Here is a 27,194-nt window from a genome sequence, read left to right as displayed (position 1 = left end):
GCCAGCGACCCCTGCCCACATAATCTTCCTCCCATCATCATCTTTCTCACCCCTGTGTATGACCTCTACCACTGTGTTTCAAGGGTAGATGTATCTATCTTGCAATATGTAGCAAAACCAAGGAAGAACTCAGCTCTGATAATAGGGGATATCAAGCTGACTTGCTAAAAAGCACAATGGACCTTACAATTCGCTTGTGCCATGAAGGTACATTGTACCATACTCTGGCTGGTTTCACATCCTAATATGATTCCTTTCTCACACCTCTATGCTCCATTGATCATCTAATCCAAAAGTACCCCCCTTACAGACATGAAACAGTTTAAAGTCCTGTAGATGTAGAGATGAAAAAGTCATATCTAAAATGTAGTGCTAGCTTGTTCCTAAGCATTTCCAAAATTCCTTCCCGTCAGGTGCCAGGATAGGTGGGCAGGAGGTGACTTGCTTTATTCAGACCATTCTTGTACGTGTGACTGCTGCTCTTTCACCCCTTTCCCCCTAATTCTGTGTTGGTTTCTAGAGCTGTTTTTGAAATAAACACTTTTTTCAATCTCACACGTGAATATTTTCAAAGAAATACAAGACACGAAAGTCTAGTAAAACCAATATTTAACAAAATGGTGAAATCACACTCCTTTATGTACTCTGAGTACTCTGCTACTGACAGTTTGTGTAGTTCTCCATATACTGGAAATGTAACTAAGGATCAAGAAATTTTCTGTGTATTCTTTATTTCCTTTTAAATATTTTTCTGTCATCAAATTGGCTGCAGGATTTGGTCCTGTCTTTGTGGAGGATGAATGCCACTGTCTTTTTATGTTTGATATTTTATTACTTAGGGGGACTGTTAGTGGGAGGGGGTGGTGGGAAGGAGCCTCCACTCAGGGGCTGGAGCTTCAGCTTCTAAAGAAGGCTGTACTTAATCAAAGAGCTGCAACTCAGGATTTCTCCCTGCATTCCAGAACTTTTCATTTAGCCAGCTGAGAGTGCCCAGGGCACATCCAGGTTAATGTTTAACTCTTCCAACACTGCGCTCATCCCGAGGATATCCTGTCATCCTGAGAAGAAGGAAGGGAGATGCTGTGCCTGTTCCCTAGGGCTGGGCAGGAAGCAAAACCTTCAAAGCCGTGGCCCTTCTGAAGGAGTTGATCTTGTGTTATTCCTCAGTAGTCAGCACTGAAAATTCTGTATCTGAGACACTGAATGAAAAGGAGAGTTACTGAGAGGCTTGTTTGGGGGAGAGTATTTTTTTGGTTTGTTTTTGTGGGGGTCTTTTAGTGCCAAATGAAGGTTGGATCATGAAAATCAGTCTTGTTACAGACAAAAACTGTAAAGGCATTTAAATGCTGTCAGACCCTGTAACCATTTTCCTTTCTTTCACTTTCTCACCCCTTGCAAATCAGAGACAGTTCCTAGAGGACAGGAGAATAAAATAAACAAAAAAAAAGAAATTTTTCTACTCAAGGCCTGTGTCAGGTCTGTTTTGAATGCATTTGAATCCTACTGCTTCCATGCTCTTTTTCAAGTAGCACCAGATAAATACCTGTGAACTACTGAGATGAGAGTGATCATTCTTACTTCACAAAAGGTTTCTTTTTTTTTTTTTCCTATCCTGTGTCCCTTTTGTGTTCCCTGCTATGAAGTGACTATATTTTTGTTCTAAGCTAATTCACTGCTGCTGTTTTGGGTACAACTAATGTCAAGCAGAAAACCTGTAACATGCCAGAAACAGGCTACAGTGTGTTGAAGACACAACTTATGTTTGATGGTGTGTAAATACAGAGAGTTAGTTGGGTTTATCTGAGAGCCTGGCAGAAGGAGAGAGGAGCAGGACAAACTGTTTTCAGTAACTGTGCTGTTCAGACACCTGATAAGACTGAGAGTGCTTTGGAACTACTGATGTGCTTTGAATAAGAAAAGAATAATCAGGTCCATTGGCACTGGCTTATCAGGAAGGAAGTAAAATGCCAGCACTTTTACATGAGCAAAAGGAAATGTTTTAGACACTTTGGGCCATTTTTCCACTGAAATTAAATAGCAGGATGCTTTTGAGTGTGCTGTAAGGAGTGGAAGGATTTATTACCTTGACAGAATGACAGGTGAATGTGTTCAGAGAGGAGTCCTCAGCAAGCAGAACAGCTCTTTGGATAAGTGGCCACATCTATTCATGCTTTTTTTGGTAGAGATTCAGTATTTATTTATTTATCTACTCTCCCCTACAGATGATGATAGTCCAGCTTTGGAATCAGCAATACACCTCAGCCACTAATACAAGGCAATATGTGAGCTGCTGCCGCTTCCAAAATGCAGTATCCTGGCATTTCAGTCAACTTTATAATCTGGCCAAAACCCACTTGACGGTATTAAAATCTGGCTTCTGAAGCACTTTTATATCTGAAAGCTTTTGATGTCTTTTTATATCTGTTTAGCATATATTAAATTTCTTGGGAGCAGTGGCCAGGATGTACACTTGATGGATGACTGGGGTAGGGACTCTCTTCCAACCCCCTGCTTTTTTTTTTTCCTCCCCTTTAAATTTAAAACGAAGTGTGATAATTGTGCATTAGGTAATGCTGGAACATGAATCCTGCAGATGCAGCTGTTTGACAACATTAAGGTGGGGGGTTTGTACCATTGTTAGGGAAGTTAGCAGAGATTTTCCAAGCTGAGAAGGACAGCCTGCTGCCAAACTCTGGCATCTCTATTAAGAAACCTTTTGCTTCAAGGATGCCCTGAGGAAAATGATGACTGGATGCTTTTCTGAAGCCACAAAGGGCCTGTTTTCTCTTCCATAGCATTCAGAATGGGACTCCTTGTTCCAGCCTGCCTGCTCAGGGTTTTGTGGTGCTGGGTTAGGGGTTTCATGTGGTTTTTCTCCTGGGATAAAGTTGTGTACAGTGAATATTGATTATTCATCCCATTTCTGGGTCACTGTCTACATCTTGAATTTGACCCAGAGCCTGTGTAAATGAGGAATGCATTGAAACAAAGTCAAGGATCCTTCAGTGACTTGTTTTTGTGAGTTCAACCTTCTGAGACCTCTGATGAGTCTGGCAGGGCAGTGCCTGTGTGCAGAGGGGCAGGGAAAGAGAGTCCCAGCACAGCAGCAGTGCCAGGGAGCAGCAGCATTTGGCCTGTTGAGAGCTGCTCTTTTTCTCCTGCCCCCCTCCCCTTCTGGGCCTCGGCTGAGGCCTCAGTGCTCTGGGCCTTGGTCCCTGGGCTGGGCTGGGTCAGTCCTGTGGCCATGGCACTGCTGCCATGAGCTGGGCTCCACTGCACTCTTTCCACCACACAAGGGGCTCCATTTGCTCCGGGCACAGCCTGAAGCCTCAGCTCTTCTTCTCCAGGGCTCTCAAGAACAAGGCCAAGGAGCAGACTCTCCAGAGGGTCCTTGCCTTGCTGGTTTCTCCCTGGAGTCCGTGTGCTGCCCTCAGGGTCCCACTGTGGGGGTTGAGGGGCTGAGGCTGCTCCAGCTGGTGCTGGTGGTGGCCAGTGCCCCTGGAGATGGCAAATGGGGCCTGAGGAGCCCGGGGCCGATTCTCTGCTGCTGTGCTGGGGAGCGGGGCTGGCCCTGGGGCTGCAGGAGCTGCCTGAGCTGATGATGTGCTGAGCATTGCAGACCCAGAGGGCCTGTCCCTGAGCTCCAGGGCCTCCATGTCCTGCTGCAGGGCCAGACCTGAGTGTGCTGCTCTGCTGGGCTGGGGCAGGGGCAGGGAGATGGGGGGACCAGGGAGGGGCTGGACTGGGCAGTGCCAGGGAGGGGAAAACCCCAGTGTTGAGCTGAAGTGTGTGAGTGGGCAGGGTGGGGGCTCTGCCCCACCGAGGGCACCTCTGGAGTCAGCGTTTCCTTTGGCAGCACAACTTATCTCAGACAAGATAGTTTTCCAATGTTGGCTTTCCCCCCTCTTTCCCAAGGTTTTCTTTTTTGTTTTTTGTTCCCCTGAGGGGAAAAGGGGGAAGGGAAGCACATGCTGATCTCTGTTTTTATCTGTATACAAAAGGGAGCTGGGGTGGGGAGGGAGGGGGGAAACAAAGCGATTTCTCTCTCTATTCTCTCTCTTCTATCCCATTCCCGCCTCCCTCGCCACACCCCGGGCGACTGTTTCACCGCCGCCCCTCCTCGCCCGTCCCGCGGGGCAGCTCTTTCAGCTCCGGGGCGGCGGAGACTCCCCCGGCGCGGCCCTTTGGTTTTCCTTGGTTTATTCTCCGGAGCTGATTCCGTTCCGAGCTCGCCCCCCCTCTCTGGCGACCCCCGCCAGGGCCCGTCCCGGGGCGGCTCCTTCAGTGCCACGGGCGGCGGGGACCCCTCGGGGCGGCTCCCCCAGGGCCCCGCCCGCCGCCGCCGCTCCCCGGGGCCCTCCCCGCTTCCTGCCGGGATCGGACACCGCCGGCGGCCCCGGCCCTGCCGGGCTCCATCAGCCGGAGCAATTGCTGCCAAGGAGGGGCCGGGGGCTTCCTCTTGGCCTTCGTCTCCCTGGCGCTGGGGCTCGGCTTCTACCTGCGCCAGAAGGTGAGGGGGGTCCCAGGGGGTCGTGTGTCCCCCCAGAGCGTCTGTGCCCCCCCGGGGACCCCCCACCCCGGTGTCACCCCCTTTTCTCTCCCCACAGAGCTCCTGAGCCGGCGGCGGCCGCAGCCCCTCCCCGGGGCCTCGGGCCCAGCTTGGACCCCCCCGTCCCTGTGAGGATTTTGGGGGGGTCGTGTGTCCCCCCCTCCCCTGCTGCCACTCCTGATCCCAGGAAAGCTTCCCAGTTCTCCCCAGTCCCGGTTATTGGGGGGCAGTGGGGAAGGGGCTTGGGGGAATCCCAAGGGGTGGAGCCGAGTTTGGGGGGGGCAGAACAGGCCCCGGGATGGATCGGGAATGGGGACCCCCCTGTGTTCCCCCCTGTCAGCCCGCTCTGGGGGGGCTCTGGGAGGGCGCCTGCCCCTCAATAAGGCACCCAGCACACTTTGAAAGGTGCTGGGAACCCCCTAAACCTCCACACAGGCTCTGCAGGACTGCCTAAACATACTCAGAGCCCACCCAGGACCCCACCCAACCCCTTCCCTGGGGGGACTTCTCTGGGCACTGGTGGTGCTGGGAGCCCCCCCCCGCTGTGGGCGAGGAGCTCTCGGGTGAGCGGGGGGTGGGAAGGGGGCGGTCAGTGGGAAAAGGGGGGTCAGAGGGGACAGAAGGGGTGGTGGGACCCCAAACTGAGTGGGAGGGGAGTGGGACCCCCCAAAAGTGGAGGGTGGAGGGGCACTGAGGATGCCCTCTGGAGCCCTGTCAGAGCCCTGACACTTCTGGGGTGAGTCCAGGAACAGCCTTCACTGGCCCAGGGACATTCATCTCCCCAGCCTCGCACACATCCCCTGCAAATGGCCCTGTCTCCTCCATCACCCTCCTCTGCCTTCCTGGCCTGGCCCTTTCATTCCACACCAGCAATGCAGCCTGGGCACCATCTCACCTGGGCACTCAGAGGGCTTCTGTGAGCAGCAGTGGCAGATTTCTCTGGAAGGTGCATTTGTCCCCTGTCCCATGGCACAGGGCACAGCTCAGAGTGTGAAAACACTCCCAGGCGCACAGATCCTGGAGAGCTTTTTCAAGACAAAAATAGGGAGAGGAAGAACAAAAGATGCAAAATTAGAGAGATGAAAGGTGCCCCAAAAATCAGCAGCTTCCTCTGAGCCATGTTTCCATAATGGAATCAATGGTGGGATATTTACTTTGATAAGTAGCTGCACAAAACTATTGATGTAGACGATGAAAGAATCAGCTTAATAGAATATATAGAAGGTGTTGTCAATGGAAACAAATGGAGAAAAAGTGTTGAGATTAAAAAAAAAAAAAAAATCAAAGGTCTGTCAATGCTGGCCAAGAAGCCTTCAGCAATTATCAAGAGTCCTGTTCTGCAGAGGTTTCAAGTGTCTCCTAAATTCCACACTCGTGGCTTCAGGCCATGACTTGCCAGAGCAGTCCCAGAGCTGGCCACTGCCCAGAGATGCCCTGGGGCAGCTCCAGTGCCCAAGTGGGACAAGTGGCCCAGGGTGTGTGGGAGCCCTTTGGAGCAGGAGCTGGTGGGCAGGAAGGGCCCATCTGGGGAGGGTCAGGGAATCCCCCCCTGCAGCCCTGCTGCCCAGGCTGAGGAGGGTCCTGTCCAGCCCACAGCCCATCGTGTGCCCTTGGGGGCTGCGCTGCCGGGGCTGTTCCCGGGCACTGACTGGGGAATCTCCCGGGGTGCCCCGCGCGAGGCGGGGGCGGGGCGGAGGGCGGGCAGGGGGCGTGGCCGCGCGCTGATTGGCTGCGGCGGGGGTGTCTCCACCCGCAGCGCGCGAAGGGCGCCATCTTTGGCGCGTGGGGGATTCGGGGGCGGCGGCCCCGGGAAAAGCTGCGCTTGGGTGTGTGAGCTGGGGGGGTCTGCGGGGGGAGCGGGGTCTGGGGATCCCCTCGGGGGCTGCGGGGAGCGCGGCTGGGGGTGGAAAGGCTGGAGGGCTCGGGAGGGCTTAGCGGGGGGGGTTCGGGGGTTCCCGAGGAAGTTTTGAGGGGTCCCTGAGGGGGTTCGGTGTCCTGAGGGGAGTCGTGGGGGGGGGGGGCGGGGGGAGGGAGGTAGAAGGTTCCTGAAGGGGTTTGGGAGTCCCTGAGGGAGTTTTGGTTTCTGAGGAGATGAAGGGCTCACAGGTGGGCTTGGGGGATGTCTGAGGGGGTTTGGGGGTCCTGGGTGGGTTTTGCAGGGACGTTTGCATCAGTTTTTGTGGTCCCTAAATGGTTCCAGACGGCTTTGAATCTCCCTTAGAGGGACTGGGGGGACCCCTGAATGGGCTTGGGGGGTCCCAGGTGTGTTTTGTGGGTCACTGAGAGGTTTAGGGAGCACAGTGGGCTGTACTGGGGGCACTGGGCTGTACTGGGAGGGCACTGGGGGGGGCTCAGGTGTCCCACGACAATGGGGCCCAGCTCCAGGAGAGATGTGGGGAGCAGTGAGGAGGTACTGGTCTGTACTGGTCTGTAGTGGTCTGTACTGGTCTGTCCTGGTTTGTACCCCCAATCCCCAAAGCCCCTCCCCAGCTCCCCCAGGACCCTCCCACACCCCAAAGCCCCCCAGGCCCCCTTCAGGCCCCTGAGTTGGTCCTGCTGCCCCTTGAGCATCTGCAGCTGCTGCAGAACCAGGCATTTCATCAGCAAATGTGCAGCTGGCACCAAGCTGGGGGTGTGTTGATGTGCTGGAAGGCAGGAGGGCTTTGCAGAGGGACCTGTCTGAGGAAGAGTGTGTCAGCAGGAGCAGGGAAGTTGTTGTTGGGCTGGAGTGAGCGCTGGTGAGGCCACCCCTGGAGTGCTGTGTCCAGCTCTGGGCCCCTGAGTTGAGGAAGGCCCTGGAGGGGCTGGAGCAGGTGCAGAGAAGAGCAGCGAGGCTGGGGAAGGGAGTGGAGCACAAGTGGTGTGAGGAGAGGCTGAGGGAGCTGGGGTTGCTGAGGCTGGAGAAAAGGAGGCTCAGGGGAGACCTCCTGACTGTCTGCAAGTCCCTGCCAGGAGGTTGGAGCCAGGTGGGGGTGGGGCTGTTCTGCCAGGAAGCAGCAGTAGGACAAGAGGGCTGGGTCTTGAGCTGTGCCAGGGGAGGTTTAGGTTGGGTATTGGGAAGCAATTTTTTGCAGAGAGAGTAATCAGGCCTTGGAATGGTCTGGGCAGGGAGGGGGTGGAGTCAGTGTCCCTGGAGGTGTTGAAGGTGAGAGTGGATGTGGCCTCAGTGCCATGGTCTGGGAAGCAGGGCGGGGTTGGATCCAGGGTTGGACTTGATGATCTCAGAGGTCTTTTCCAATGTGGCTGATTCTGTGATTCTCTGATTGCCATTCCTATGGCAGCACATGCTTGAGGCTCTATCCCCAGGGGGATAGAGATGTCTGTCCATATCTATCTCCAAGGTTAGTCTGTAAATGTGTGGTGTTAGAAAAGCAGGCTGAGTTGTGGGCTGGTTGTAGAAGGAGAAAGAAGCCCAGAGGCCAGTGCAAGCAGGCAGCCCTGAGCTTGCACATGATGTCCCCTCCCTGCAGGTTCCTGTCCTTGAGCCCAGGCCCTGAGGTGAGGCTGAGAAGTGGCGCGGAGGTGAGCCCAGAGCTGTCCCTGAGGTGAGGCTGAGAATAAGTGCAAGGCAGAGGTGCTGCTGAGGAAGGAGAGCCCTGTGGTGGGGAAGAAGACAAAGCTGTGAGTGCCCATCCCCGAGCAGGTGCTGTCTCCATCCCCTGTGTGCCAGGTGAGCTGGGGCTTTGCTGGAGAGCTGCAGGCGCTGATTTGAGCGTCTCCAAGTGCTGAGATGGTGGGCACGCAGGAACACAAACTGTGCCTGGCCACGGAGCCTGCAAGGAGGAGCAGAGAGAGCCCTGGCAGTGTGGGGGGCCAGGTTGTCCCTGTGCCTTCCCCTGCAGGCCCTGTCTGTCCCTGCTGGGCCCCTGTCCATCCCCATCAGGTCCCTGCCCGTGCCCCCCGGGCTGAGCTCCCCCCAGGAAGTGCCGTGGAGCTGAAGCTGCTGCCATCCCCCCCCTGCAGCCGCTGCCCCAGGCAAGGGAGCAGCAAAGGCAGGGCCAGGAGCAGAGGCAGCAGCAGGGGAGCCCTGGGGGACTGGGAAGGTCTTGTGTGGGGCAGGAAAGAGGCGCTGGGCACGAGGCCGGGGCTGTGCTGAGCAGGCCCAGCCCTCACATCCCCCCAGCCAACGCCGGCTGCCCGGGGGGCTTGGGAGGGACCCCCAGCCCGTGTGCCCCACACTGAGCTGGCAGAGAGAGAGCCAAGGGACAGGGCCACGGGCAGGGCCACGGGTGAGGGACAGGCAGGGCCATTGCAGGGCCATGGTGAGGGCACAGCCTGTGGCAGCAGAGCTGCCCAGGGCCGGGGGCAGCCGGGGGTGTTTGTACCAGCCAGTGCTGGGGCTGAGCAGAGCACGAGGCCTCTTGCAGACCCCTGGAGCAGCCTCCCACTTGCCAGCCCTGCCCTGGTGGGGTGACACTGTCCCTTCCTGCAGGACACTCCCCCCAAAATCTCTGGCGGGGCCTTTTTTGTCTATTCCTGGTTGCTGATTGCTTCTGGGGACCTGAGGGCCCCTCTGCAATCCCATCCATGGGGCACAGTCTCCTCTCCAGGGCTTTACTCACTGCAGACTTTGCAGGGAAATCTGTGCTGGCAGCTACATCCTGAGCCCCAGGGCAGTTTGTATCCCTGAGTGCTGATCCATCCAAGGGATCCAACAGGTCCTCTGCCATTCCATCCGTGCACCAGGAGTCACCCTGCTGCCCTTAGGTCCCTGCAGAGGAACAAGTGCCATCTCTCATTTTGGGAGAAGCCAGATGCTGCCCCTGGGCCATCAGAAGTGGTGCTGAAGCCTCTTTCAGCCCAGCCCCAGGTGCAGTTTTCTCATCCCCTCACCGAGTGCCCGCTCCCCCAGCTGGCACTGACCAACCAGGGCGTTTGGCACACTTGGTTTGGTGGTTTGAAGAAACAGCCCTGGGCTGGCAGGGGGCCAGAGAACCTCGAGGAACAGCCCTGGCAAGGTGCCTGCACTGGCAGAAGGCCAGAGGATCACTACTCCACAGAACCGGCTTGAGCTCTGGGTGAACCTGAGCTGAAGGGCCTGTGAGCTGTGGATGAGTCCAGGATGGAGCAGAGACCCCCCTGCAGCCCGGGAGGTGCCCATGCTGAAGCAGGGGATGCCCAAATGAGGCTGAGAGCCCGTGGGAAGCCCCTGCAGAGCCAAGGGAGCAAAGCCCTGGTTTCCCAGGCTGCCCCCACACCCCAGTTTGTTTTTGGGAGAGTTTTTTTGGTCTAATCTTTATATTTTGGAGTATTTTTTTAGCTGAATCTCAACTTTTTGCAGTTTGGGTAGGTGAGGGTCTTCTTATTTCTGAGGAGTTTTTGTCTGAATTGCGATGGTTTGGGTTTTTCTGGGCTGAATCTTGGTGTTTTGGAGGTTTTTATGGTCACAGGATGCCCGGTGAGTTCTAGAGATGGACTTTGGAAGGAGGAACCCCCAAGCCAACACACTCAGCCCTTCTTTCCTCCCTCATCAGGATTTGTCCTTCCCAAAGCTTGGGCGGATGGAGGAGGAGGCTGCGAGGAAGAGGAAGATGCCTTGGGCCCCCCAGGCAGGTGAGGAGGAAGTCAGTGTCCCTTTGGGCGGGTGTTGTGCTGGCTCTGTCAGCCGAGCATGGCCCCGGCTGCAGGACAACCCCGCTGGCGCCGCCGTCCTGCCGGGGCCGGAGTTGGGGGGATGTCCTTGGCCTTCCCTGTGGGCCGGAGGCAAATCCCCTGCCTGTCCTTCTTGCTTCCTGCCCCAGGCCCCGAGCTGAGGACAGAGAGCCCGGAGGACAAATCCCCCTGTGAGACCCTGGTGGGAGAGGCCGTTTTGAAGGGCTCCCCGGCGCAGGAAGGCAGCGGGGAGGAAAAGGGCCGGAGATCCCCCCGCAGGAGGGGCTCCAAAGCCATCCCAGGGTGCTCTGAGGAGGAAAGACCCAGCCTGTGCCAGGAAGGTGGTTGGAGCTTGAGCATGAGCTCCAACATCATGGTCCCAAGGCAACCTCCCGCTAGAAAGAAGCCCTTCATGTGCTTGGAATGTGGGAAGAGTTTCAGGAAGAGCTCCCATCTGCTCCGACACCAGCACATCCACACAGGGAAATGGCCGTACATGTGTAGGGAGTGTGGGAAGAGCTTCAGAGACAGCTCTGATCTCCTCAGCCACCAGCGCATCCACACTGGAGAACGGCCCTACACGTGCGGGGAATGTGGGAAGAGCTTCAGTGACAGCTCCAATCTCCGCACCCACCAGCACATCCACAGTGGGGAACGGCCCTACACGTGTGGGGAATGTGGGAAGAGCTTTAACCAGAGCTCCACTCTCCGTTCCCACCAGCGCATCCACACCGGGGAACGACCCTACAAGTGCTTGGAATGTGGGAAGAGGTTTAGCACCAGCTCCAATCTCCACACGCATGAGCGGACGCACACGGATGAGAGGCCCTTCCGCTGCACCGACTGCGGGAAGGGCTTCAACCGGAACTGCACCCTCGTCAGGCACCGGCGCACCCACACCGGGGAAAGGCCCTACAAGTGTGGGGAGTGTGGGAAGAGCTTTGCCCAGAGCTCTACCTTGACCTCACACCAACAGACCCACCGGTAAGGGAAGCCCTACCAGTGCCGATATATTGTGTGAGTGCAGGGCTAGAGGCGTGTGGGATTGTGTGGACACAGAGAAAGAACTAACATTCAGAAACATATCTGCTTCCCTGTCTCAATTAATAAACCCCAGAGTTTGACACATTAATAATATCCATAGCAATTGTGATTTGACAATATATTGTGACCTGCATATGCACATATGAGCAAAGGGACATTCGAAATAGGTGTTGTAGTTTCTGCAGTTCTTGTGTTATGGGTTAGGGTAGAGAGGATTTGAGCTAAAAATTGTCTGAACATTTTGAGAGTGCAGAGACATCTGTCTGACCATCACTAGATGTGCTTTGATTTTAAGGCAGAGCACGTTAAAGAATGCAATAACTTAACGCCAGCTGCAGTCTTGAATTTTTGCTTTTTCAGCAATAACAATAGCATTAATAATTACTAATAGTTAATGAGCTAACATGCAATAAATGTATCTGCTCATTTTGACAGATGTGTGTCGCTGGAACAGAGAGATTTCTCTGAACATTTTTTCCTGCACTCTGTATGCCTTTCTTGCCATGGAAGTGACAAGCTGTATTGTTTATACTTATAGACTGTGTGAAAATATGTGATATTTATACTTGTTAGCTGCATGTCTAATTATAAGGTTTGAGAACGTAATATGTTTATAGTAAGAAAGCCTTGAGAAACTGGAGATAATGAAACACCTGCAGATTTAGGAAAACCCCTAAAAGCATATTAATTAGAAAGAGCTTTTTATGCCAAGGATGATTTCAGGTCGCATGGACAGAGCCTCAGATCCAATAAACTGAGAGCATGAGACGCGTGCACAGACTGAGCTATCCAATCACCTTGATGTGAGCATGTACCCTGAGCAAACTAAACTGTATAAAAGTTAACTGATTTAAATAATAAATTGGACATTGCTTTGATCATATTGGTCGTGTTGCTCTGTCTCTGTACCTCCTCATCGATATCTGGTGCCCGTAGCAGGGACTTCTTCGTCGAGTTCTGAGGGACGTGAGGCGAATAGAAGGAGTTGGGAGAAGCAGCCGTTAGAGGTGGCGCGTCCCCCGGCGCTATGAGAAAAAAGCTGCATGCAGTACAAGAGAAATCTTGCCCTGATCAGGTGAGTCGACTGAAGAAAGGAAAACAGGGTCTACTCTTTCAAAAGAAGAAGAGGCAGTGCAAACACTCCTTTATTTAATTCTCTCTGAGAGAGATTCTAATTATGACGAGAAAGCCCTTAAAGGGTTACTAATCCCCACAGCTAAAGCTGCCTTTGAGGTATCCATTTGGGACGCTATAAAGGAACAGTTAGGGGAAAAAATCACAAGAAGATATGACGAAGCAGCTCGCTATTCTACATTGTGGCAGCTGCTGACTGAAACAGAGCAATTTCTAAGGACTGAGAGGCAAGTTACAGCTATAGCCTATGCTGCGTTAGCGAGCAGCTGTGGTTGTTTGAAAAACCTTTTCTCTGAGGTAGTAATGGTTTGCCCCACTGATAATACTGGACTAATCAATAGTCCACGTGCGCCCTACGGAAATTACACACCCACAGAAACGGAAGAGAAGGTAGTGAAGGTAGTGTAGAAGGAGGGTAGCCATGATCTGAGCCACGAGGAAGCAGGGGGCCAGTGAGCCCCTCTGGGGGCCAAGGGCCCAGCCCCCAGCTGAGGTCACGGGAGACCCGGTATAGTGTCAAAGCTGGACTGGGTCCTGTAATCAAGAGCTGGAAAAGTTTCCTTACTGTCAGCAGCAGCAGAAGACACTGAAAGCGGCAGCGGAGCAGTCCTGAACAGAGACAACAGTGGCTGAAAGCCAAAAGGTAGCCAGGAGCAACAAGATAACGTGAAGCCGGCTGAAAGACGCAAAGATGTTCCTGCAGGAGGGAGAGCTGGCAACAAAACAGAGGAAAACTCAACAGAGCTGGTTTGGGGTAAGACTGTATTACTTTCCCAAACCCCAGAGACTCCTTGAAGAGGAGGGGTGGACATTCAAACCCTTAGGGAGTCCCGAAATGCAGCAGCAGCTGGAGAGAGGGAGAAAGGAGCTGAAAACCCGGAGTTGTCCTGAGAGCTGAGCCAGGACGGAATGCGGAGGAGGTGGCCGTGCCCTCTGCTGCTGCTGTTGCTGCTTCTATTCTGCTACTGAGCTGAGACAGAGCAGAAGAGCCTTGGTAAGACTGAACTGAAAGCTGCCTTCAATGTTCTAACCCAAGAGGAGTGAAGATCTACAAGGAAATTCCCCGAAGGCTCAGGCTCAGGGTTGAAATTTCCACAAAGTAAGGACAAAAATCCTAACTGCTATATTTAAATCTGCTGCCCTTGGGAAAAATGGAGGACACTAAGCAGTGCCACAAAAACCTGAAATGAAGGAACTGTGGCCTGAGAAGTGATAAAAAGACTTTTCTTCTTGGACTTTTATTGAAGAAGAGGAGAAATTTAATTTAATGTAAATATATATGTGGGTGTAAATAAACCTTTGTAAATATTTTCCCCTTCCCCCAATAACGAATGGTTGTGTTTTGTCTGAAAACTCTCCACATGGGGTGAAAAAGATATCAAGTCCATACCATCATTAAACCCTCTCACAGGGGCAAACTGTGGGAGGGGGGCTTGAACTTAAAAATTAGATTTTGGGAGTTTCAAACCACCACAACCTCACACCAAGGGACCCACAGTAAGAGAAGCCCTTCGAGTTCCCCGACTGCAGGAAGAGCTTTGGCTGCTCCAACTCCATCAGCCATCGGAGGACCCCCATTGGATGATCCACAGGGACCCACGTTGGGCACAGACCTGGTGACCCACGGTCCAGGTGATCCATGCTGGGGAGTGTATTGAGTTTTAGATGGCCATGTTTTGGTTCCTGGGGGGCTCCAGGGGTGGGTTCTGTGAGCAGCTGCCAAAAGCTTCCCCCATGTCCAGCCCCTGTCCCGACCCCCCTGACAGTGAGGGTGACTCAGGGTCTTCTTAACTGATCCCTTGGGGCAGATTAGAATTAGTTTATCTATATCTATGTCTATATTTATATCTATCTATATATGTAGGGTTTAGTTTAGAACAATTTTGTCTCCATGTAAAGTAGGTTTGGGGCAGTTTTGGCTCCTGTCTATAGTGATATAAAACCACAAAAATAGCACTTCCCCTCTCTGGCTCCAAGCCCAGCCTGTCCCCTCCAAGGGTGGATGTTCCCCCCTCTGCCCCAGGCAGTTCCATTGCCCTTGGGCAGCAAAGCCCCCACTGCTTCTGCAACTGGAGAGTGTTGGAGCCATGGACCATTAACATTCCAGTCTCTCCCAGCTCTGCATCCCAAAAGTCAAGAGGGATCAATCTGTCACCTCAAAGTGGATCAACCCCACTGAAAAAAGCTCAATCTCACCCCAAAATTCCTGTTTCTTATTTTCCCTATGTAATTCTGGGGCTGCCGGTGCCACCCCTCAGCTCTCCACAGGCTGAGGGTTGGCCTTGCACTTTTGCCTTTGCTGGATTTCTTCATCAAATATTTCTCTCTCCCTGAAAACAAAAATATGGAAGGTTTTCAATAATCTGGACATCTTTAGACCATCTGGACAATTTACAGCTTGCAGTGTTGGAACGGAACATTTTCCACATTTAATCATTTGTTCCCATCCCTCCCAGGAGGGAGGACACTGAACTCTTCCACAGAAACAGAAAACTAGTAACAAAAATTCAGAGACTGCTGAAAATGAAAAATACCTTTTGCTCACAGCTGGCCCTTTCATGTCCTTCTGTTCTGCCTTCTTACAATCGATGTTATCTGTGGCAGCAGTTGCCTAGATGATGGCCAAAAAAAGCATTTAATTAATTTAGAATCATTCCAGAAAACTGAATCACAACTGGGGATTTGAAACTGCCTCAGGGGAGCACATTTGGAGAAAAGGGTTCCTCAGTCACTTAGAAAATTTGGCTGAAACTGCTCGTTGTGGGCCTGAAACTCTTAAATAAATAATACCAACTCATCCTGCATCCTTCCCAGGGGAGTATTTTTATCCCCAGATTAAGATATTTTCCAGGGATTTTGTCTCTACACAAATCAATGTTCTCCTGGGAAAAGCACCAAGTATATGAGACAAGTAACTGTAAAAACAACCAACCCACCCACCCCACACACAAAGAAAGGCCCAAGAAAACCCCAAGAACTTGCCAAATTGAATAAACCCCTGAAAACCAGGCTTTGAAGCATTTCAGAAGTAATTAAAATACATGAGAAATCAGCCTTTCTGCCTTCAACAAACTGCCTCAAGCTTCTCCTTTCTGTGCTTAAAAATCAGCATTTCAGTGAGTCAGGCTGCAGACAGGTATGAACTTTGCTGCCCAGCTCAGCCACCAGTGCCCCTAAAGGTCCCCCAGAAAAGGGGATTGAGGGGGTCCTGGGTGGGCTCTGGATGGATTTAGGGGGTCCTTGGGGATCTGTGGGGTGGTCCTGGCACCTTTAGGGTGAGTTGGATGACCATTGAGGGGGAGGTGCCCTCCCAAAGCCCCACAGAGCAGGTTGACACAGGGGAATGCAGGAGGGGTCCCCATTCCCGATCCATTCTTGGGCCGGTTTTGCCCTCCCCAACCTCGGCTCCTCCCTGTGTCACATCTATCAGATGACATCACATCCTCCTCTGTGACATCACATCCTCCTCTGTGACATCACAGCTCCCCATGACATCACATCCCCTCTGTGACATCACATCCTTCCTGTGACATCACATATCTCCTATGACATCACATCCTACTCTGTGACATCACATGTCTGCTATGACATCACATCCTCCTCTATGACATCACAGATCCCCTGTGACATCACATCCTCCTCTGTGACATCACATCCTCTGTGACGTGGCATGTTACCTATGACATCACAGCTCCCCAGTGACATCACAGCTCCCTGTGACATCATATCCTTCCTGTGACATGACATGCTACCTGTGACATCACATCCCCCTCTGTGACATCACAACTCTTGTATGACATCACATCCTCATCTGTGACATAACATCCTCCTCTGTGACATCACATCCTTCTCTGTGACATCACATGTCTCCTATGACATCACATCCTCCTCAGTGACATCACATCCTCCTCTATGACATCACATCGTCCTCTATGATATCACAGCTCTCCTGTGACATCACATCCTTCCTGTGATATCACATGCTTCCTGTGACATCACATCCTCCTCTTTGACATCACATCTCCCTGTGACATCACATCCTTATCTGTGACATCACATCCTCTTATGTGACATCACGTCTCCTATGACATCACATCCTCCCTTGTGACATCACATCCTTCTCTGTGACATCGCATGTCTCCTATGATATCACATCCTCCTCTGTGACATCACATCCTCCACTGTGACATCACATCCTCCACTGTGACATCGCTTGTCTCCTATGACATCACATCCTCCTCTGTGACTTCATATCCTCCTCTGTGACATCGCTTGTCTCCTATGACATCACATCCTCTGTGACATCACATGTCTCCTATGACATCATATCCTCATCTGTGACATCACAGCTCCCCTGTGACATCACAGCTCTCCTCTGTGACATTGCATGTCTCCTATGACATCATATCCTCCTCTGCGACATCACAACTCTCTATGACATCACATCCCCCTCTGTGACATCACATCCTCCTCTATGACATCCCAGCTCCCTGTGACATCACATCCTCCTCTGTGACATCACATCCTCCTATGACATCACATCCTCCTCTGTGACATCACAGCTCCCTGTGACATCACATCCTCATCTGTGACATCACAACTCTCGTGTGACATCACATCCTCATCTGTGACATAACATCCTCCTCTGTGACATCACATGTCTCCTATGACATCACATCCTACTCTGTGACATCACATCCTCCTCTGTAACATCGCATGTCTCTTATGACATCACATCCCCCTCTGTGGCATCAATTCCTCCTCTGTGACATCACAGCTCTCCTATGACATCACATCCTCCTCTGTGACATCACAGCTCTCCTATGACATCACATCCTCATCTGTGACATAACATCCTCCTCTGTGATGTCACATCCTCCTCTGAGACATCACATGTCTCCTATGACATCACATCCTACTCTGTGACATCACAGCTCCCTGTGACATCACATCCTTTTCTGTGACATCACATCCTCCTCTGTGACATCACATGTCTCCTATGACATTACATCCTCTTCTGTGACATCACAGCTCCCCTGTGATATCACATCCTCCTCTGTGACATCACATGTCTCCTATGACATCACATCCTTTTCTGTGATGTCATAGCTCACCTGAGACATCCCATCCTTTTCTGTGACATCACAGCTGTCCTGTGACATCACACCCTCCTCTGTGTTATCACATCCTCCTCTGTGATGTGCCATGTTGCCTATTACATCACAACTCCCCAGTGACATCACAGGTCCCTGTGACATCATATCTTTCCTGTGACATCACATGCTACCTGTGACATCACATCCTCCTCTGTGACATCACAGCTCTAGTATGACATCACATTCTCATCTGTGACCTCACATCCTCTTCTGTGACATCGCATGTCTCCTATGACATCATATCCTCCTCTGTGACATCACATCCTCCTCTGTGACAGCACATCCTCCTCTGTGACATCACATCCTTCTTTGTGACATCACATCCTCCTCTGTGACTTGACATGTTACTTATGACATCACAGCTCCCCAGTGACATCACAGCTCCCTGTGACATCACATCCTCCCCTGTGACATCACATCGTCCTCTGTGACAACACATGTTACCTATGACATCACATCTTCCTCTCTGACATCACAGCTCCCTGTGACATCACATTCTCCTCTGTGACATCACATCCCCCTCTGTGACATCCCATCTCTCCTATGGCATCACATATTCCTCTGTGACATCACAGCTCTTCTATGACATCAAAGCTCACCTGTGACATCACATCCTTCTCTTTGACATCACAGCTCCCTGTGACATCACATCCTCCTCTGTGACATTGCATGTCTACTATGACATCACAGCTCTCCTGTGACATCACATCATTCCTGTGACATCACATCATTCCTGTGACATCACATCCTCTCCTGTGATATCACATCTCCCGTTACATCACAGCTCCCTTGTGACATCACATTCTCCCATGACATCACATCCTCTTTGACATCACATGTCTCCTATGACATCACATCCTCCCTGTGACATCACATCCTTCCTGTGACATCACATCCTCCCCATGACATCACAGCCCCCCTGTGACATCACATCTCTCTTTTGATATCGCATCATCGCTGTGACATCATCCCTGGTGGTTGCCTGGGGATCTTTCCAGTCTTAGATGTTATCCCAAAAAAGAAACTCTGTCTTTTATACAGGCAGGAAAACTGGAATCCTGATGCCTTCAAATCTTCAGCAAAATCCACAATTTAAACTAGGAGCACTGCTCTTCTGTTGCCACTGAGCCAGTTGTAGGTGGCTGTGATTTAATAAAGCAGCAACAATTGGCCAATACACATGGTGTCCTCCTGTGGTGGTTTAGAGCTGGCTCCCTGCCAAGTCTCCAAACCCCACCGCAAGAGCTCCCCCCCCAAAACCAAGGGAAAAGGAAAAAAACCCAAGAGAACAGAAATAAGAGAAAGCTAAAGCAATATATAAACATATTTACACTTATATTACATTTATATACAAAAACTATAGACACATAAGAAAGAAACCCCCAACACCTGAAAACAGAAAAGGGGAAGGGGAAAATGGGACAAAACAAACAAACAAAAACAGGTATACACACTCAATAAAGGAATAGCCAAAGAAAACCATAATACTTTCCTTGAGAAAGCCCAATCATGCCCAACGCCACCGCCACGCTAATGGACCCCGGCTCGGCAGAAACAACCGGCCCCGTAGGCCCGACCAGGCCTCAGCTCCCCCACAGAAGCGAGACCAGCCATGGGAGTCTGTTGTCTCCAAACCTCACCGGGAGAGAGGAAGAGGAAGAGCCTTCCCTGCCCGCCTATTACATAAAGGCACCTAATTACATAAAGGAATAGGATGGAATACTTCCTTCCTTCCTTCCTGGTTGCCAGGAAGGAAGGCCTAGACTCAAAACCTTTACACTTTCAGATGCACTGTGTCCTGAGCAGACTGTGTCCTGCTTGTCCTGCCCTGCTGCCTGCAGGACAACTTCCCCCTGGGCACACCCCCAGCCCCAGCCTTGTTTGGGAAGTTGAGCTCTGGCTGAGGCTTTCCCCAGGAGAAGCCTCCTTTGTCTCTCCTCAGGGCAGTCCCCCCAGCACCCAGCCAGGACAGGGCACAGAATGAGTGGCCCCAGCTCTGCCTCCCCAGGGGTGTCCAGGCATCCCATGAGGCACCTGCTGTTGCTGCATCACCACCTCCCCTCACCAGAATGGATTTGGAAGGCTTTCCAAGCACAGGGGGCCAGAGGGAAACCTCTGGACCCCACAGAGAAAATATCCCCAGGGTCTTGTTAGAGCACAAACCTGCAAACAGGGATGACAGGTCAGAGAATCACAGAATCATCAATGATGGAAGAGACCTTCCAGATCTTCTAGTCCAACTGTCAACCCAGCACCACCAGAATCACCCCTAAACCCCATCCCAAAGCTCTACATCCAGATGCCACCTGAATGCTTCCAGAGACTCCACCACCTCCCTGGGCTACTTGTTCCAATGCCTGAACACTCTGTCAGTGGAAAAAGGGCTTTTGAATATCGAATATGAACCTTCCCTGATGCAATTTCAGGCCATTTCCTCTCTTCCTGTCACTAAAGGCTTTGCAGAAGAGACAAACCCCCACACCCACTAAAACCTCCTTTCAGGTCATTGCAGAGAGCAATGAGGTCCCCCCTGAGCCTCCCCTTCTCCAGACTCAACAAGCCCAGTTCCCTCAGCCGTCCCTCAGCAGACATGTTTTCCAGAGCCTTCCCCAGCTCCGGTCCCTTCTCTGGACACGCTCCAGCCCCTCAAGGGCCTTTTGGCACTGAGGGGCCAGAACTGGACACAGCACTCCAGGTGGGGCCTCCCCAGTGCCCAGCACAGAGGGGCAATCAGTTCTCTGCTCCTGCTGGCCACACTCTTCTCCACAAAGGCCACGATGCCCTTGGCCTTCTTGCCCCCCTGGCCACACTCTGCCTCATATCCAGCCCCTGTCAAGCAGCACCCCCAAGTCCCTTCCTGCTGAGCAGCTCTCCAGCCCCTCTGCCCCCAGCCTGGAGCGTTCCAGGGGGTTGTTGGGAGCCAAGTGCAGGCCCTGACACTTGGCCTTCTTGATCCAGCCTGTCCAGATCCCTCTGCAGAGCCTTCCTGCCCTCCAGCACATCCACACTCACACCCAGATCAGTCAGTCTCCCAAACAGAATAAAGTCTGACCACTAGCAGTCCAGGGTGTCAGATCTGCTGCCCCCTCCTTCCTCCACACAGAATGGAAAACTCCATCATTTTGGGGTCTCTGTACCCGTCGGCTCCAACCACCACATCCCCCACCAGTCACAGAATCATGGAATGGTTTGGGTGGAAGGGACCTTAAAGAGCATCTCAGTCCAACCCCCTGCCATGGGCAGGAACACCTTCCACTGGACTCAGAGCTCAGAGCCCCATCCAACCTGGCCGTGAACACTTCCAGGGATGGGGCAGCCAGAACTTCTCTGAGCAACCTGTGCCAGGATCTCACTACCATCACAGTCCAGAAATTCTTCCTAATATCCCATCTAACCCTTCCCTTTCTCTGTGTGAAGCCATTCCCCTTGTCCTGTCACTCCAGGCCCTTGTCCAAAGTCTCTCTCCATCTTTCTTGTTGGCTCCCTTCAGGCACTGCAAGGCCACAATTAGGTCACCCCAAAGTCTTCTTTTCTCCAGCCTCAACAACCCCAATTCTCTCAGCCTTTCCTCACAGCAGAGCTGCTCCATCCGTCTGATCCTCTTGCTGCTCCCCTCTGCACTCACTCCACCAGGTCTATGTCCTTCCTGTGCTGGAGCCCAGAGCTGGAGGCAGCTCTGCAGGGCTGACAACATTACAGCCCTGTGTGTTCCAGCAAGGACACTGTGGAACCTCCTGGAGTAAAGGGGCCATTGTGACCCTGTAGGGCCTTCTGGAGCCAAAGGAACCCTGGGACACTGTGGAATCTCATGGAATCAAGGGAGCACTGTGACAATGTAAAAACTCATGGAATTAAGAGGCCATTGTGACACTGCAAGGCCTCATGGAACCAAAGGAACCCTGGGAGACTGTGGAAACTCATGGAATCAAGGGGCCATTGTGGTGCTCCAGGGCCTCATGAAATCAAAGGAATCCTGGGGCACTGTGGAACCTCATGGAACCAAGGATTCATTGTGCCATGAAGGGCCTCATGGAACCAAGGGAGCCCTGAGACATTTCAGGACCTCATAGAATCAAGGGGCCATTGTGACACTGAGGGACCTTAGGGACTCATGGAACCAAAGGAACCCTGGAACAATGTGGAACCACATGGAATTACTAGGCCACTGTGAAGCTGCAGGGCCTCATGGAACAAAAACAACCCTAAGACTTTTCAGAACTTCATGGAATCAAGGGACCGTTGTGACACTGCAGGGCCACACGGAACCAAAGGATTCCTGGGACACTGTGGAATCTCATGGAACCAAGGGGCCACTGTGACATGTGGGGCCTCCTAGAACCAAAGGAGTCCTGAGACATTTTGCAAACTCATGGAATCAAGGGTCCATTATCACACTGCAGAGCCTTACGAAGCCAAATGGACCCTGTGACTCTGTGGAACCTCATGGAATCCAGTGGCCATTCCCACCCTGTAAAACCTCATGGATACTGTCAGGTTCCCATTATTAAGAGACGCCTCTGCCCAAATTCAGCTGCAAAGGAGACCATGTGCCAAAGTCAGCAGTCCAGCTTTGATTTAACAGTAAATAGGAAGGAGAGAGAGAGAAAGAAATAGAAAGAGAGAGAGAAGAAGGAGGTGGTGGGAAGCCAGTGAGAGAGAGACAGAGATGAAGTAAATGTATCACACCATGGAGATCCCTGAGGCTCCCACCGGTCCTTCTTCACCCTGCTCTGCTCGGTGGAGGGTCCCCAAGTTGTGCTTCTGGGCTATCACTTTTATACAGCCCAAGCCCTGGCTATTCAGGGGGGTAGATGCTGTTCCCACAGCTTGGGCTGGCACGTGGACAAGGACTTGCTTCCTTTCCCACAGCTTGCCACGGTGGGAGTTTTGCCCAGTGTGCTTCCAGTCTGCAGGTGGGAATGTTTGTCTGGATGGGTTCCCCAGACCTGCCTTACCAGCCCTGGCTTCCTGTTGGGGCTGTCTGCTCTTTCCCACACTCTGCACAGTGCAATTCTGTCCTGGGGGCTACTTCCAAAGCTTCACCTCCGTTTAGGCCTTGGAATTAAATGCCGTCCTGTTTGCCACCAGTGCTTATGTGTTATGGTGCCTTATGGGATTTTCCTGCTTTGACAGTGTTTTGAGACAGTTCATTGTGCCCTTCAAGTCCTTCCATGGGCACACACACACCACTCTCAGCAGTGTCTGGCCCTCCAAAGAACACAAGCCCTGAGGATTTGTAGCTCCCACTCCAGTGGTTGGCACTTGGAGCTCCCTCCGTACCCAGAGCTCAGAGCTCCCTTGTGCCAGAAAGTTTAAAGATATTGTGCCTCATTCTGCCAAGACAACCCTTGGAAAAAAGTGTCCCTCTGTGTTTCCTGGGATAAAAGCACTCTATTGTCATCTTCCAAAACCTTGGAGAGGTCCCAGAGATCTCCCAGGAAGGAATTTGGGGCCTCAAGCACATGACCCATATGAAGAGGCTGAGGACTCAGGGGTCAGTGGTGTGAAGATTGAGGACAGTAGAGGAGCAGCCTGAGAGGTCTGGAAGGGGGGTGTCAGAGCTGGTGGAGCTTTTCTTCCTGTCAGAAAACAGCCTAAGAAAGAACTAGTGCCACCAAGGGCAGCTGGGGTGGCCTTTCTGACAAGAAGTAAGAAATTTCCCTCTGAGGTCAGTGTTGTGGTGCAATATGTCACAAAGAAGGAGTCTGGATGAGCCCAAGGCTTTGTGTGTGCAGGAAGAGCCAGGGAGGACACAGAGATGTCAGTGCAGGAAGGTGCCAGCCAGGTGGGGCAGCCGGGGGGATGACGACAGCCTGCAGGGAAAGGGGCAGGGCATGGACACCGTAGGACAGCCTGGGCTGGAGAGGAGACAGGGATGGGGAGAAGCTGAAAGGCCCTGACACAGCCACCTTCTGCAGGCCTTTGGCCAGGGCTGCTGTCTGTGCCCCTGATGCCAGGAGGAGGGGAGTGGCCCTTGCAGCCCTGGGGCCTCATGGCCTCCTTGTCCCTGCTCAGCAGCCTGGCAGGTGCCACCCCATGGTCCTGCCCTTGGCATTGCACATCCCACATCCCAGTGCCCCAGGAAGAGCCCTGAGGAATGAGGTAGGGACAGGATCTGCCTTCCCAGGGGCTGGGAATCAGGGCTTGGTCTTTTGGATTAAGGAAACAAGTCAAGGTTTCTTCAGCATCAGAGCCACCTTTCCCTTGCTTGTCCATCCTTGTCATCACTGTCTGCAGATTTCTGCTCTAACTGAAACCTGGGGACACGTTCTCAGTTGTGTCCCTCAGTGAGACTCATTAGCACTACAACAAACTTTAATGTTTCAATCTCACTTTGACTTCTTGAGAAGTTGTTTGAACTTCCTCTCAGGGACTGAGTCTCATGTAAACAAGGACAAACCCCCTGGAGGGTCATGAAATGCCTGGGGCTGTTGCTGTGCTGCTGAGCTGGGCTGGGCTCCTGGCACACAGGGAGCTCCTGGCAAGCAAGAAGAGCTTCAAAGAGACAGCTCTGCTGGTGAGCAGCTCCTCTGCACAGCCCGGCAGGTCTGAGGGCACTGCCTGCAGCACCCAAGGCACAAAAGCAAGGCAGAGAGAGGTTACACACAGCCTGGGCTGGGAGGGAAGTCGAGAGGAAGATCCACTGCAGAAGGAATCTTTCCAGGCTCCCACACGGTGAGTCAGCATGAAGGGCAATGTGTCTGCAGTTGGTGCAAAGATCTCCTAATGCTGGCACATCCCACTCCCTGCTGCACCATCCCAGGCACATCCCAGCAGGGTTCCCTTCTCCCAGGGATGGCTGCAGGGTTGTGAAGCCGGGCTGTGCCACCCAGGCTGCCCCAAGCTGTCCTGCAGAGCAGGGTCCTGCAGCCCAGGGCTGTGCCGGGGCAGGAGCTCTGCCACTGCCAGGGGCAGCTCTCAGCTGGGCTGGGGAGCTCCCTCAGGGCTGGGCAGAGGCTGAGGGTGGAAAGAGCAAAGCCTGGCAGGGCAGGGCAGGTTTCTTCTGCTATCATGTGAGAGTTTCATGTGTCAGGGCTGCTCACAGAACCAGAGCACCCCAGGATATTTTCCAGGGGATACTTCAAGGGGAAGGTCCAAGGAGGGATTTCTCTCAAGCTCTCAAGCCACATGCCTGGTGGTTTGAGTTCCAGAGGGAACTCTGAGGAGCTGCCCAGGGCTGGGAACAACTTGCTGGCACTGTTGGTGTCTGGGAGGTGGCACAGCTGGCTCAGGGTGATGCTGCCCTGAGTGCCCAGTGGGCTCTGCCCTGGCCTCTCCCAGCTGGACCCTCCCTGTGCATTTCCTTGGTTCTCAGCTTGCCCCTGGTCCTGAGGTTGTTCTCTCCTTCTCTCAGTCAGACTCACTGGGAGGGGAGTTCAAGCTACACAGTCCAACACTGATCCTGGGATTCCCCTATGGCAGGTGTGTCCCTGGAAATGCACATTCCAAATTGTCCTCTGCCCTGGGGGGCTGTGGACAGTGAAGTCTGTGGGCCTGGGTAAGGAGCTCTTTTCCCCTCAATGAGACCTCATCTTTAAGACACTTGGCTCTTTTCTGAGGTGTCCTTCCAAGCTGGGAGCTGCCCTCGAGAATGTAAACCATCCTCCCAGCACAGCTGTGTTCTCTGAAAGCCCCAGTGGAGAGGGGCAGTGATGCTGTGCCCATGCCAGGAGATACTGTTGGGTTGGGGAGATGAGCCACGAGTGTCCTTGGCTCCAAGTGGGATGCTGACCCCTTGAGACAGGCTGAGACATTAAGGGGTCTGGGATGGATCCCTCTGCTCTCAACAGGGTCTGGTGGCTTTTCAGACCAAAAAGAGAGTGTGATCAATCTCCATCTCAGGAAAGAGCAAAGCCTGGACAGTTGCGAACAACAGAGAGGGACAGACCAGCTCCCCTCACTCTGCACTAAGCCCCAGACAATCCTCCTGCCTGGCAGGACCTGCTCTGTTCTCCCTGAGTGCATCAGAAGTGCTGAGGGGTTCTGACATTCAGGAACACTCCTCAGCAGAGATGAGGGGAGTTTAAAAAAAACAAACTCAAACTTCTGAAACTGCCTTCTGCTCTCTTGGTTCTTCTGGGAGTGTAGATGCTGACAAGCCCTTTTGCACTGAGAGCAGTTCCATCTGACACAGCTGAACACCAGGAGGGGCCTCTGTGCCCACCATGCCCATGACCCCACCGGTGCAGAGCAGGGCTGACCCCTCACAGCCAGTTGGCAGAGGGTCTGCTCCTCATGGAAGATGTAGTGAACCCCGAGCAGGGCTCCAGCCCTGGAGCTGAAGGAGAGACTCCTAGAAAAGGAAAACCAATGGAGCAGCAAGAGGGGTGTTGGAAAGAGGCTTTGAATTTTCTCAGAATGTTCTGCTCTAACTTGTCACTGTTATTTCCTCCTTGAACAGTGCCCCACATCCAGAGGCAACAAATGTGCAACAGCAGCTCCTTCACCCAGTTCCTCCTCCTGGCATTTGCAGACAGGAGGGAGCTGCAGCTCCTGCACTTCTGGCTCTTCCTGGCCATCTCCCTGGCTGCCCTCCTGGCCAACGGCCTCATCCTCAGCGCCGTAGCCTGTGACCACCACCTGCACACCCCCATGGGCTTCTTCCTGCTCAACCTCTCCCTCACAGACCTGGGCTGCATCTGCACCACTGTCCCCAAAGCCATGCACAATTCCTTCTGGGACACCACAACCATTTCCTACAAGGGATGTGCTGCACAGCTCTTTTTCTTTGTCTTCTACATCACAGCAGAGTATTCCCTCCTCACCATCATGTGCTACGACCGCTACGTTGCCATCTGCAAACCCCTGCACTACGGGACCCTCCTGGGCAGCAGAGCTTGTGCCCACATGGCAGCAGCTGCCTGGGCCACTGGCTTTCTCAATTCTCTGCTGCACACAGCCAGTACATTTTCCCTGCCCCTGTGCCAGGGCAATGCCCTGGGCCAGTTCTTCTGTGAAATCCCACACATCCTCAAGCTCTCCTGCTCACACTCAGGCTACCGCAGGGAAATTGGGCTTATTGTGTTTAGTGCCTGTTTAGGGTTTGGTTGTTTCATTTTCATTGTGTTCTCCTATGTGCAGATCTTCAGGGCTGTGCTGAGGATCCCCTCTCAACAGGGACGGCACAAAGCCTTTTCCACGTGTCTCCCTCACCTGGCTGTGGTCTCCCTGTCCCTCAGCACTGGCACAGTTGAACACCTGAAGCCCCTTTCTATTTCCTCCCCATCTCTAGATCTGATTGTGTCAGTTCTGTACTCGGTGGTGCCTCCAGCACTGAACCCTCTCATCTACAGCCTGAGGAACCAGGAGCTCAAGGATGCCCTGAAGAAACTCATAACTGGGTGTTTTTCAGAAGCAATAAACTCTCCTTCTGCATGTTATGGACCTCATTAAAGGCCAGTTGTGTTCTGTGCTTCATTAACACCCACCATATCTTCCCTATTTTTTGCTCCTGGTAGGGGTGTTACTTTTGTGATAATTTGTTCACACCAAAAAATCCTTATAAATGTATATATAAAGATATATATATATATATATAAACACCATTTTCAATTCAGTGTAAGCCTTTCTAGCCTGGCCTAGAAGCTGTACAAATTGGGACTTGTACTCACTGTCTGCTTAAATACCAAATAAAGAACTCTGCGTTGACTTGTTTGCCTGACCTCTTTCCTCTCTGACTTCTCTGCAGCTGCAGATCCAGTGCCTCTGTGCAGAGCTGG

The 27,194-nt window shown here is 52.7% G+C and overlaps 2 protein-coding genes across 2 annotated transcripts in view; both read left to right on the top strand.

The window, feature by feature from the left end:
• The window catches only part of LOC135405269 (zinc finger protein 160-like), a 292,050-nt gene extending 279,984 nt beyond the window's left edge, over positions 1-12,066 (top strand). Inside the window, exon 3 of the mRNA XM_064639931.1 lies at positions 10,646-12,066. Coding sequence (XP_064496001.1) covers positions 10,646-11,129 — 484 coding nt within the window. The 3' untranslated portion in view covers positions 11,130-12,066. The remainder of the gene's footprint in view (positions 1-10,645) is intronic.
• Positions 12,067-25,895: 13,829 nt separating this feature from the next.
• Positions 25,896-26,868, top strand: LOC135405018 (olfactory receptor 14J1-like). The gene has a single exon (XM_064639738.1). The coding sequence runs from the start codon at positions 25,900-25,902 to the stop codon at positions 26,866-26,868; it is 969 nt and encodes a 322-aa protein (XP_064495808.1). The 5' UTR covers positions 25,896-25,899.
• Positions 26,869-27,194: the final 326 nt, after the last annotated feature.

The sequence above is a fragment of the Pseudopipra pipra genome, chromosome W, assembly GCF_036250125.1.
Source record: "Pseudopipra pipra isolate bDixPip1 chromosome W, bDixPip1.hap1, whole genome shotgun sequence".
In the NCBI taxonomy this organism is placed as follows: domain Eukaryota; kingdom Metazoa; phylum Chordata; class Aves; order Passeriformes; family Pipridae; genus Pseudopipra; species Pseudopipra pipra.
Note: the sequence above shows the minus strand (reverse complement) of the source record. Positions and strands in the feature narration are given on the sequence as shown.

Excerpts from the sequence above, each read along its gene's own strand:
- LOC135405018 (XM_064639738.1), top strand. The coding sequence starts at position 25,900 with ATGTGCAACAGCAGCTCCTTCACCCAGTTCCTCCTCCTGGCATTTGCA.